The sequence below is a fragment of the Aulonocara stuartgranti genome (genome assembly GCF_965226115.1).
Source record: "Aulonocara stuartgranti genome assembly, chromosome: 16".
Taxonomy (NCBI): Eukaryota; Metazoa; Chordata; class Actinopteri; order Cichliformes; family Cichlidae; genus Aulonocara; species Aulonocara stuartgranti.
In genome coordinates this window covers 21,145,146-21,156,682 of record NC_138952.1, presented here as the reverse complement: position 1 = coordinate 21,156,682, position 11,537 = coordinate 21,145,146, and the positions used below count along the sequence as shown (strand labels likewise).

At 35.4% G+C, this 11,537-nt stretch overlaps 1 protein-coding gene across 1 annotated transcript; it reads right to left on the bottom strand.

The window, feature by feature from the left end:
- Positions 1–3,266: 3,266 nt before the first annotated feature.
- Positions 3,267–11,443, bottom strand: LOC309690982 (uncharacterized protein). The gene is made up of 11 exons (XM_082508478.1): positions 11,152–11,443; positions 10,309–10,536; positions 9,920–10,073; positions 9,648–9,720; positions 9,059–9,401; positions 8,480–8,575; positions 7,644–7,954; positions 6,335–6,516; positions 5,766–5,935; positions 4,945–5,159; positions 3,267–4,434 (listed from the first exon to the last, which is right to left on the bottom strand). Exons 1-11 carry the CDS (start codon positions 11,244–11,246, stop codon positions 4,202–4,204), a joined length of 2,100 nt encoding a protein of 699 aa, XP_082364604.1. The 5' UTR covers positions 11,247–11,443; the 3' UTR covers positions 3,267–4,201.
- Positions 11,444–11,537: the final 94 nt, after the last annotated feature.

Sequence of the window (11,537 nt, the reverse complement as noted above, 5' to 3'; positions counted from 1 at the left end):
TATGAGTGCATCCTGGACTCTTTTTTTCTTTTTTCCCCCCCAAACAGATTACATAGCTTACAACCATATACAGCACTGTGCAAAAGTCTTGTGCAAACCTTCTTTTCTTTATATTTTTCTTGCAAGCAGCCAGACTTCATTGTCATTTTTAAAGTGGTTTGAGCACTGGTTCTCTGGGCTCTCTGAAAGTCTTTCAAACTAAATGCATAATTTCCTGATTATTTCCTGTGCTCAGAAGGACTAAAACCACACTTGTTCATGGGGTAGATGTGGTGGTTTGGAAAACACACATAAAAAAAAAAAAAAAAATGTGTGTGTATATATATATATACACACACACACACACACACACACACACACACACACACACACACACACATCCTATTCCTATTCATGTAGCCCCTTCCGCCGGGGTTACTTGCGTAGTAGCATTCCAACAACGCCCTGTTTTCGTCTCTTGCCCACCGATGCCTTCTTGTTCCAGTAGCCCACTTTTCGTCAGGGTGCCCTGGTTCCTCAACACCTGACGCAGACCTTGCTGATCCGGGCGACGTCCGAGCCGGCATGCCTTCATATTTATCTGTCTCGCTCATGTCTGCGGTAGGCTCGCTTAGCGCATATATATATATATATATATATATGTGTGTATATATATATATATATGTATATATATATATATGTATATATATATGTGTATATATATGTATATATGTATATATGTATATATATATGTGTATATATATGTATATATGTATATATATATATATGTATATGTATATATATATATATGTATATGTATATGTATATATATATATGTATATGTATATATATGTATGTTATGGAATGCCCTTTAGGAAAATATTATATATATATATATTCCAACCAAAGTCTGAATATATAGAATGAAACTTGAATATATAGAATGAAACTTGAATATATAGAATGAAACTTGAATATATAGAATGTATGAACCTCATTTTTAGAGATGATGTGTTTCTGAATTCTCTGCCTTTACAAAATGGCATCAGCTGAACTATTTCAGTACTTTTTAGAGCTTGACAACTGTTTTGCGACAGCTGTTCAAACTGCAAATGGTAGAAATAATTTGAATTTATACTACGTCACCTTGAAGAACACGTTTTCATTATTGCAACATTTCTAGTGCTCATGAATAATGTTCAACAAAACGTTTCTGGGAGAAGATTATGCACACTTCTTGAGGGAATTTATCAATCACTGATGGAGATGTCAACTGAGCTAACACTTCGAGCAGAAGCTGAAGCACATGTTATGGGCTCATTATATCATTCTACATCTCAAAGAGGAAGGCCAAGGTAAGTGATAAAAATGGAAACAAATTCATTCATAATGTGTATGGCACTTGAAAGAGTCAAGAGATGGCAAACAAGATAATGAATGCAAGAAATAAGAAAGAAGTTAACATATTTCTTCTTTTGTTTCTAACTCTTTTAGGTACAACATACCAGCTACTCAGCTGACTGACATGCGAGACTTGGGGTTTAGTTGGATGGCCATATCTCAAATGTTGTCAGTAAATGTTCGAACACTGTACAACCACAGGATACAACTAAGTTTAGTGGACTATGGAAATTTTAATAATACTTCAAATGTGGATCTTGATCATCTCATTACTGAGATTCTTACACATACCCCTGGCTCAGGAGAATCCTACATTAGTGGTAGTTTGAGAGGAAGAGGAATCAGAGTTCAGCGGTGGCGAGTGCGAGAACGTTTAAGAATAGTTGATCCAGTGGGAAGAGCTTTGAGAGGACGGAGAGCAATTCAGCGGAGGGTCTACAATGTCACTGTCCCAAATCAAGTGTGGTATGCCTTTTTTCACGTCTTAAATTTGATTAATGTTAATTATTACTTCCTGCATTGTAGTAATATAATATTTTGTTTGTGTTTTAATAAACAATGTTGTATAATGTCTGGGTTTAAAATATTGTTTATCTCCAGAAATAGTTTACATGACAGAAGTACAATGTCAAAGTCATAGACCTTTATTTTAATGTACATCTAGTGTCATAATAATAATATATTTCTTCTTATTCCAGGCATATTGACACAAACCATAAGTTAAATCCTTGGGGGTTTGTGTTTCATGGAGGAGTTGACGGCTACAGTCGCTGCATTACCTACATGAGATGCTGCACAGATAACAGAGCATCAACTGCTATGCAACTTTTCCAGAGTGCCGTTGATCTCTTTGGCCTCCCACAACGTGTCAGGGGTGATGCTGGCAGTGAGAATATTGATATTGCACGGTTTATGATTGAACATCGAGGGCCAAACAGAGGAAGCTTTATGGTTGGACGAAGTGTGCATAATCAAAGAATTGAAAGATTGTGGGGTGAACTAAACAGAGTTGTGTCAGCATACTTTAAAGACCTTTTCCTCTTTATGGAAAATGTTGGGATTTTAGATAGCACTGATCCATTTCATATTAGGGCTCTTCACCATGTATATCTTCCAAGAATTAACAGATCTGTGGATGAATTTGTAAATCAGTGGAACCATCACAGCTTAAGGACAATGGAAAATCACTCCCCGCTGCAGCTGTGGACTGTTGGAATGTTGCAACTTCCTCAGCATCACAGACCGCTCAGTCAAGTGCACTTCAGACATCGTTCTTACCATCACCAGCAGTTGACGGCTGACTTGAGGCAGATCTACCCCTTGAGTGACGATGGAAATCATGGGATAGAAGTTTTTTTGACAGCATGCCGCATGCTTCAGTTAAGTTATTAGTAAATTTGTTTGTGTTAATTAAAAAATTTATTTGAGTGCCAGACACTAAAAATTGTGAAATATCATGATACTGAAAAGGGTCCAAGACTATTATTTAGGTAAAAGAAAGGTAAGATAAAAAGACTGGTTTTATCTTCATATTCACTTGTGCCATTTAAATCATAAAAGTAGACAAATAAAGTGTTTAGACTACACTTTTCTTTCATGACAAACCATACTTGTCACAGTACAAAATGTTACAGTATATGTTACATATGATTGTATGATGTACTAATGTATCTGTTAATAAACAGGAATTATGATTCATTCATTAAATAAAATATGTTATACATTTTAAACTCTTTAAACTTTTTTTTAAAGACACAAATTACATAAAAAGTAGAAACACAGAACACTTTATTTGTGTATTTCCAGTACCCATAGGAAGGAAATAATATTCTGCAGTAATAGGGCTGGTCTTAAAAAAACAAAATGAAAGAGGAAAAAAAACCCAAACAATCTACAATGAGCCTGTGTTATCAAGTAGTATAGTAAAATATGCAAACAAAATCCTTAAAACACTCCCTGCAAACCAGGTTATGTTTATTATCATTATCATTATTATTATTGTTTATAATACTTTGATAATATATAATAATTTGATAAGATTGTAATGTCATATAGTGTGATATAATGTTCATATTTCAACCTGTAACATAACCAGGTTTGACCTAACCAATGTCTGTCACATTTATAGACAACTTTGCTGCCAGTGTTGGAGATACTGTCTTTCTACCTTTTAGTATGTAGGGTTACTGTAATACTTTTCAACACTTTACCAAAACCTAACAAAAACATTTTTAAACCTGTGAGTTAAGCTAAAAGTTAAATGATATTAATACAAAGTTCTGTGTAAAGCATAAATGTTCAAATGGGACACTGAAATAAAGCTTAACTCATCTCATTTGAAAATTCACATTATGTGGAATAGTTGAACACAGGAAGCATTTGAGAAAACTTAATTCTATATAACAATGAGATTGTGGCATATTATTTTGCTCACTGCAGGGGTGCTAAATAATGTAATGTTACTATGGGTCATACCAGAGACAAAACATGCCATATAAGCAGGAAAACAAATTAACTACAATCAAAAAACAAAAAAATGCCCCACATGTATAAACTGAAACAAAATTATTCTATCCATTCTCTTCGGCTTATCAAATCCATGTCTGATTTGAAAGTAGTGTGCACTGCATGAACTGGTATTTAAGCTGTAATTTGAAAGACACACATGAAGCTTATTTAGGCTATACAGTCCTACTGCTGTCCAGGGTGTACTCTGATGCGGGGTTAACAACATTAACAAAAACAAGAAAATAAAAAATGCATATGCAAAATAGAAAAAAACCCAAATCCTCATCATGTCACCAATCCTTAAGAAAACACATCATGCTCTTCCAAATCCTGGTGAATTCCGTATTGCAAAATCCATGTCTGATTTGAAAGTAGTGTACACTGCATGAACTGGTATACGAAGGATATTTTCACAAGTATTGGCCACTGGAAATCTGCAGTTAGTGACGAACTCAAGGCTTGGCTTTGGAGAAAAACCCAGGGCTGGTATGCTGTCACATCCAGTGCAGAAAACAAGAATATCTTCCAAAGAGACATCATTTTCAACTATAAGATAGAAAAATAAAAAATATTAATGATATTCTGACTAAGACTACTGATGTACAGATACATTAAATTACCAAAAGATTAAATCAAAAGTGAAACATGTATATATTTTTAAAAGTAAGCTGTAATTTGAAAGACACACATGAAGCTTATTTAGGCTATACAGTGAAACCACAATGTCAAAAAAAGAAGTTAGTGGAGACCACAACATATTAAATGTACGTGGATGCAGCAATAGCCTATTATTTGTACTCAGTATACAGGATTGGTAATAATTTATTTATTTAGTTATCCTCCTATTTATCCTGTTATTTATTTATCCTGTTAATACACTGAAGTCAAACTGAAATCACATTTGGATACAATGTTCTTTGTAAACCCAGCACTTGCATCAGTACTATCTATCTACCTTTTTTGTTATGGCATCTATGTCTGTAATTTCATGATGCTGCTGCACAAAAGTGAGAATTTTGATTTATGGTCAAACAATGTGCCAAGTAGTAAACTCACATTCTGCCTCCTGAAGATAGTCTTGCCAGAAAGCCAGGGTCCGGCACTCATCTTGAAATGCATTACTCCCTCGTTCGGAGTGAATGATCTGGAATAGATTCTCCATATCAGTTGCTCTGAGAGCCATTCCAGCTTTCACGAAAAGGCACTTCATCTGAAGAGGGTATGTCTGTAGAGCATCTAGGACACCTAGAGACCTCAAGCCATCTCTGAACCTAGCCAAAATAAAACAAAATCAAATTGTATTTTATATTACTATTATTATATTTGTATTTGATTGGATTTGGAACCTGTATCATAACAAGAGGTTTTGAGGTTTTATCAAGAGACATTTCTGAACTAATTACATTTTACTTTCCTGTGGACTGCTGTATCAGAGGTGAAGAACATTTTTCCCCTTACAGGGCCAGACTGTCTTAGATACAGATAAAGAATGCCTATACATGGAACAACTGAGCTGAAATATGATACACAGGGACCTGTCATGAATTGGAGTAAAAGTGACAAATTGCTTTCAAATACATCTGGTCTCTTGTTCCATTGGCATACCTTTTCTGTCAGTCTACAATCAACCCAAATGCTACTCAATTTGAATCTATTTTTATTTACATATTTAAACACATGCCTACATCGGCACAGATACAACGTTTTATGTGAATTTTAATTTCATGAATGAAAGATATCTGTTTTGTTATGAACTGTACTAGCATGGAGCGCTACAGACCTGTACCACCCAAACAGGCTAATACCCGTTTCACAACACAGTGACTTTAGTTTGACAGGCTTAATTTTTTACCATTACAGTATGTGTTTAGACATACCTTTCAAAAGGTGCACGGGTCCGTTGAAGGACATACCAGTGAGCCAGATCCAAAGCAGTTTCTTGTTTGTTTTGAAGTGTTATGCAAACATTGTGACCAGCAAGACTGATCAAGCTGGCTGCCTGTGCAACTGCATCTTGCAGCTGTAGATCATTCTCGGCCTGTATGATCTAAAAACAATATGAGGAAATTATAAAATGAATTATTTGACTCTACTATTTAGTAGAACATACAAAACTAATAGCTTCAGTGTTTAATTAGTACATTAACCCTATGAAACCCCATAACCGATCAGGAGGCTGAGGTATAAGTTATTAAGCTGGAAAACAAGTGCAATCATTAAATTCTGAAAACTGAAACTTGGAGTTTCTTGGGCAGTAACCAACAGAACCATAACCTGCCACACACATTTTTAGTTCTTCCTTCTTGTAGCCATTAAAATGTTTGATCTTTTACTAGAAAGGTGCAGGACTCGGGCAAGAAAAATTAGGGAAGTGTTAGTAAAAATGTTGGACAAGCAAAAAAAGACCTACAATGAAATTGAAAGAACCAAAGGAAAATATGCTCACCGACTGCACTTGTGACCTTGTTTCCTCATCAGTAATATGATCAGTGCTGACTTTTACATTGTCTGGACCCTTTTGAAGACACTCATAGAAGAGTTCAGACAAGAAACATGGACTCTGTCCCCCGTGGGCAATTGACATTGCCATGATCTGGCCAGCATAGTAGTATCCATTATCTTTCATTGCTGTTAACAAATAAAATAAAACATCATCTCAAAAGCTTGCATCATTATTTTTGTTACTGTGGCATTTTTTATAGTACAAGTTACCAAATATTATTTCTGAAAAAAATATTGCCCATACAGTTGCACCCATAATAGTTTGGATAATAACAAAATCATCTTAATTTTGCTGTGCATCACCACCTTGGATTTTAATACCAAACAATCAAGATGATACTAAAGTGCAATTCCTTCGAGGTATTTTATTAAAAAATGGCACCAGCTGATTAGGAATTACAGTCAATTTTATACATTATCCACCATCTTTAAAGATGGTTGCTTTAGACAAGTGATTGAAAGCTAACACCATTTTATGTATTATTTTTAATACAAGGATTAAAATTCTTTACAATTCTTTACAGCCTTACAGTCAGATCAGGTAACTGAGCTGGCTTGTTATGCTTTGGGTTATTATCAATTTACACTGTCCAATCAATTTAGCATTTGCATTTGGCTGAATCTGAACAGATTGCCCTTTACACTTCACAAATCACCAGTGCTATCATTGACAACAGTAGTGGCTTGGTTCTATGGCAGCTACTCATGCCCGTGTCATAACACTGCTTCCACCATGTGTGACTTAAGCTATTCTTTTCTTTACTATGCTTTTCTCCTTCCATCATTTTGGTTAATCTTGGTGTCATCTGTCCATATCTTCATAGTAGTATAGCATAGTTCTTTTAGATGTTTTCTGGCAAAGTCCTTCCAGTTATTTACTATTGCACCTTGTTGTAAAACATCTGTGTTTCCATTCATAAGTGCATCTCTTGATTGTTGAATTACACCATATCAGTCATTTGAATAATTACTTTTGAGAAATGAGAGAGTATGTATAAAAATGACCAGAATTTCTAAATATGTAGTACTGTTTCAAACCTTTCAACTAAAGCAGACAATCTTCCCTTCAGTCAATCTAGGTTTAATTTTTTAAAATCCTCTGTGGTGGTACAAAAATTCTGTCATTGCCAAAAAAATGTGTTTAGTTAACTGTATGAGATACTAAACTCGTACATGTAATCACAAACCAATTGATGTATAATGTATTGATGTAAAATAAATCAAATGGCAACAATTAATAAAATCATAAGTACCTTTAGAATTGCACGTAAGAACTTTAGCATTGGGTGGACCTTCAAAGATGCCAAGTTTGTCCTTGACTTCACAGAGGCAAAGTCGGAAGAACTCCCGAGTAGGTCCTCCATTGTCAACAGCACCCTCAGATATTCCATAGTCATCAGTAAACTTCACATCTATTTTTTTCTCTGGTGAAAAATTGGATCTGCCCATGGCTCTGGATGCTCCATCCCACACATTTCGCCTTATGATGTTGAAGCGTACAGTGCTGTCATTATTTACTCTAGTAACAATCTGCTCCAAGATTCTCTCTAAGCTCTGGACGTCACTGAAACATACACACACACAAAAAAAAAAACAGTAAAGAAATATACTAGTCTCAATGGCAATAACCCACCAACAGAATAATGATGTACCATTCTTAAGACTGTAATTGATATTTAACAAAAAAGAGATACAAATCAAGAATGTTTGTGATAATGGAAAAAAGATTAAGTTTAAGTTAAACTAAGTTTACATTTTTATCTTGTCATAAATACACTAGTATTTATAAATAGTATAAATACACTATATAAATACAAGCAGAACAAGAAAAACAACAAGATCCAACACTGACAACCAACCTCCATTCAAAAAAGTAAAAATAAACCAAAACATATATCAAGTAAAATATAAGTAATCTGATAGCCTTGGTAATCTTCAAATGACAATAGAAATCACAGGTTGCAGTTCGTAGTTTGCTTATTCAAACTGATCCAAAACTAGACAGTAGATGACTCCTTTTCCGCAACAAACATAAAATAATGGTTAATATGTTGACCTTTCAACATGTAAAAGTTTGTGTTGTACTGACCTTTCACTTGCACTTGAGTCTAAAGACCTTGAAATGGCTTCTTGGAGGTCAGGGTCATCTGACAGGTATTCTTCCTCAAACAGGCCAAGATATGTACTGCAAAGCCAGAATGTTTTGTAAATTATTTAGTTAAATTACATATAAATGATGTTGACATAATTACATTATCACAATACATAGATTGGCCTCAGCATTATTAAAGTTGTGTGGGATCATCTTGACAGAGAACAGAACAAAAAGCCTGGAAAACTATTCCTGAACCATGCTTAAAGAAATTCAATAAAAAGAAGACATCACCATCAAGAAAGCTTGGTTAAGAGAGTTCAAGCTATGTTGAAGACTAAAGTAGCTCATATCACATTTTGAATTTTAAGCTCATTAAAATTCTACAAGTTTTGTTCTACTCTAATATACTGCGCTTCCATGTCTGTTTGTAGACAGAATTTTGTAGACTTCAGTAAATCACTGCGCTTCTTTCCTATTTTTCCAGCAAAATACAAAGACAGCAGGGGTGGGTCATGACTTTTGCACAATATAGCTCAAAAGATTAAAAGATACAAACATGTACAAAACACATACCTGTAGGATGTGCTGGATAAACTTGGCTGGGTAGGTCCATTGGACACACTGGAGGTGTTACTAGAGAAGACACGTGTGTCACCAGTAACACTGGCAGAAGAACCCACTGATAAGCCAGGTGTGTTGTAACTGACAAAGGCAGATGTTCCACTGGAGTAAGGCTCATCCTCATCAGTAGCAACGACAGCAGGATTGGTGGACATTGTGAGGGTGTCAGCAGAGATGGAAGATTCAACAGTACAAACATCTTGGGTAGCAACGCACCAGATGACCTCATCATCAACAGACATGGACTGTGCGTTAACAATGGGAATGGCTGAGGGAACTTCTTTAGAAATTTCAACTGTGAGAACACAAAGAACAGGAGTTTAACTTTTGAATAACATCTAATCACATTTATAGCTTTTGCTTTTCATGTATTTAGGGGTACATTTCTTCCTGCTCAAAATATTAAACTAAATTTAAATATGATTTTAACAAAGACTTGACACTTAGCTAAAGACACAATGCCTAAGATGACTAAGTAACAGACACTGAACCAACTTAATTTACAGTTTATTTGGAGCGACTTTTAGATAGGAATATTTACCGCATTTGTCAGAATTCAACGTTTCTGTGAAATCCTGCCTGCTTGTATGGCTACTCTCTCCATCAGAATATGTCTGTAAATTAAAACAGATAATACATTTCATTATACTGACAACAAAATGTCATAATAAATATTAGTAATATGTTTATGTATTATGTATTAAAACATAATACAAGTGACAATGTTTAAGGGAGTTTAAAATCCATCTTTGCCTTTTTCACTCTCATTTTATGAAAATACATACATTTGCTGAAATGATCAGGATTACTTACTGATTCATTGTCCTCACATAAGATGACCTTGTCAGGTCTGACATAAATTGACTTCTGATGAAACAGTTTTTTCACAAGGTCTCCATTCAAAGTCTGTTTGGAAGTGAGTGATGGCTCAACTAGTTTGGTGTGGCATGCCAGCAAAATCTGTAGCCTAGGGGAGGAAGAAAACATAGTGTATATGAAATTTTTGTTAAGGCTAACAGACTACAATACAATACAATACATTAAAAGGCTTAATTTTTGTTAACTCTAAAAGATATCAATCCAGTCATCTGATCGGTGCTCCCAGATCCTTTTTGGAAATACCCAAAGTTGACCTTTAATAGTATAATAATCTAAGTAACAAAAAATATATATTTTTTTATAAAAAAGGATCTAATGCTTACCTGCATCCTTCAACAACTGGCTGGAAGGCAGTCCTTATTGCCTGCATTACTTTGTCTGAGTCCCAGTCACAGCTAAACTCCAGTGCAGATTTTATATGTCCATTTTCAAAAAGCCAAGCTTTTTTGTTACGCCTTGGCACATGTGTAGTTAGATGGTCTGGCAAGAGAATCGCTTCTTTGGTGAAAGACTGAGCCACAGAATGTGACCTGCTTAGCTGTGCTGGAAACCTAATGGAGGATAAAGGCAAATTAAACATTTCTGCATGTTATATTACACTTCTCTGATCAATGAAGTACATTTAATTAAAAAAATACACCATGCTGTACACATGTCTAATCTGCATTAATAAACACCCTCTAGCCCCATGGTAGCTAGGATAGGCTCTTGGAATCCTGAATTGGATAAGTGGAAGAGAATGGATGGATGAATGGATGGATAGATGATGGAAGATAGTGGGATGGATGGGTGGAGAAACTTAACAATCACATAAACAAATGTCTTCAATTCACGGAGTACTTTTTGTTGCTTTAAAAAAGGTTTCATTAAATTATATACTGCCAACAACTATGTATTGTAACAACTGATGTGCTTTGCTTTTACACAATGTTTGCAGATTAAGCTTACGGGACGTGAAATATTATAGAAATGTTTCCACAATTAAACAAATTAACTGTTGTGCACAGTTTAGTCTCCACGTCCACACGCTGTCAGTCTATCGCACAGTTTTTTTGTTTTGTTTTTTTGTGATATTTTTGTTTACTTAGCTTCGTCGAGCAATTGAAACCTACGGGCTATTACTAACCTTCCACTAGTAATTTCAGTGCATTTAGTTCTGTTCTTACCTCTTCTGCCTTGGGCCCTTTCGAGTAAAAGGTCTAAGATTGTAGATGGGACCTGTTGTGGGGCACTCCTGTGATGTGGAAGGCACGTTCTCCATAACGTTAGCTGGATAGCCAGGGGTTATCTGACCGGAGAGGTTCACTGCATTTGGTCTTCCACGATGAAAAAGTGAATAAATTTCTTCATCAGTAGTACGATGCGGTACACTAGTACAAATATTAGGTTGGCCAGAACATGCATTTGCCAAGGTGTTAATTAGCTCCTCATTACTTAGAATTTGAGCCACAAAATTCCGTGCGGACAGGCTCATAGTGCCATTCTTCGCAGGTACAAACAAGGAAAACACTAGATGGCGCAAGCGCCTCCGTGACGTCAAGCTTCATTCTAT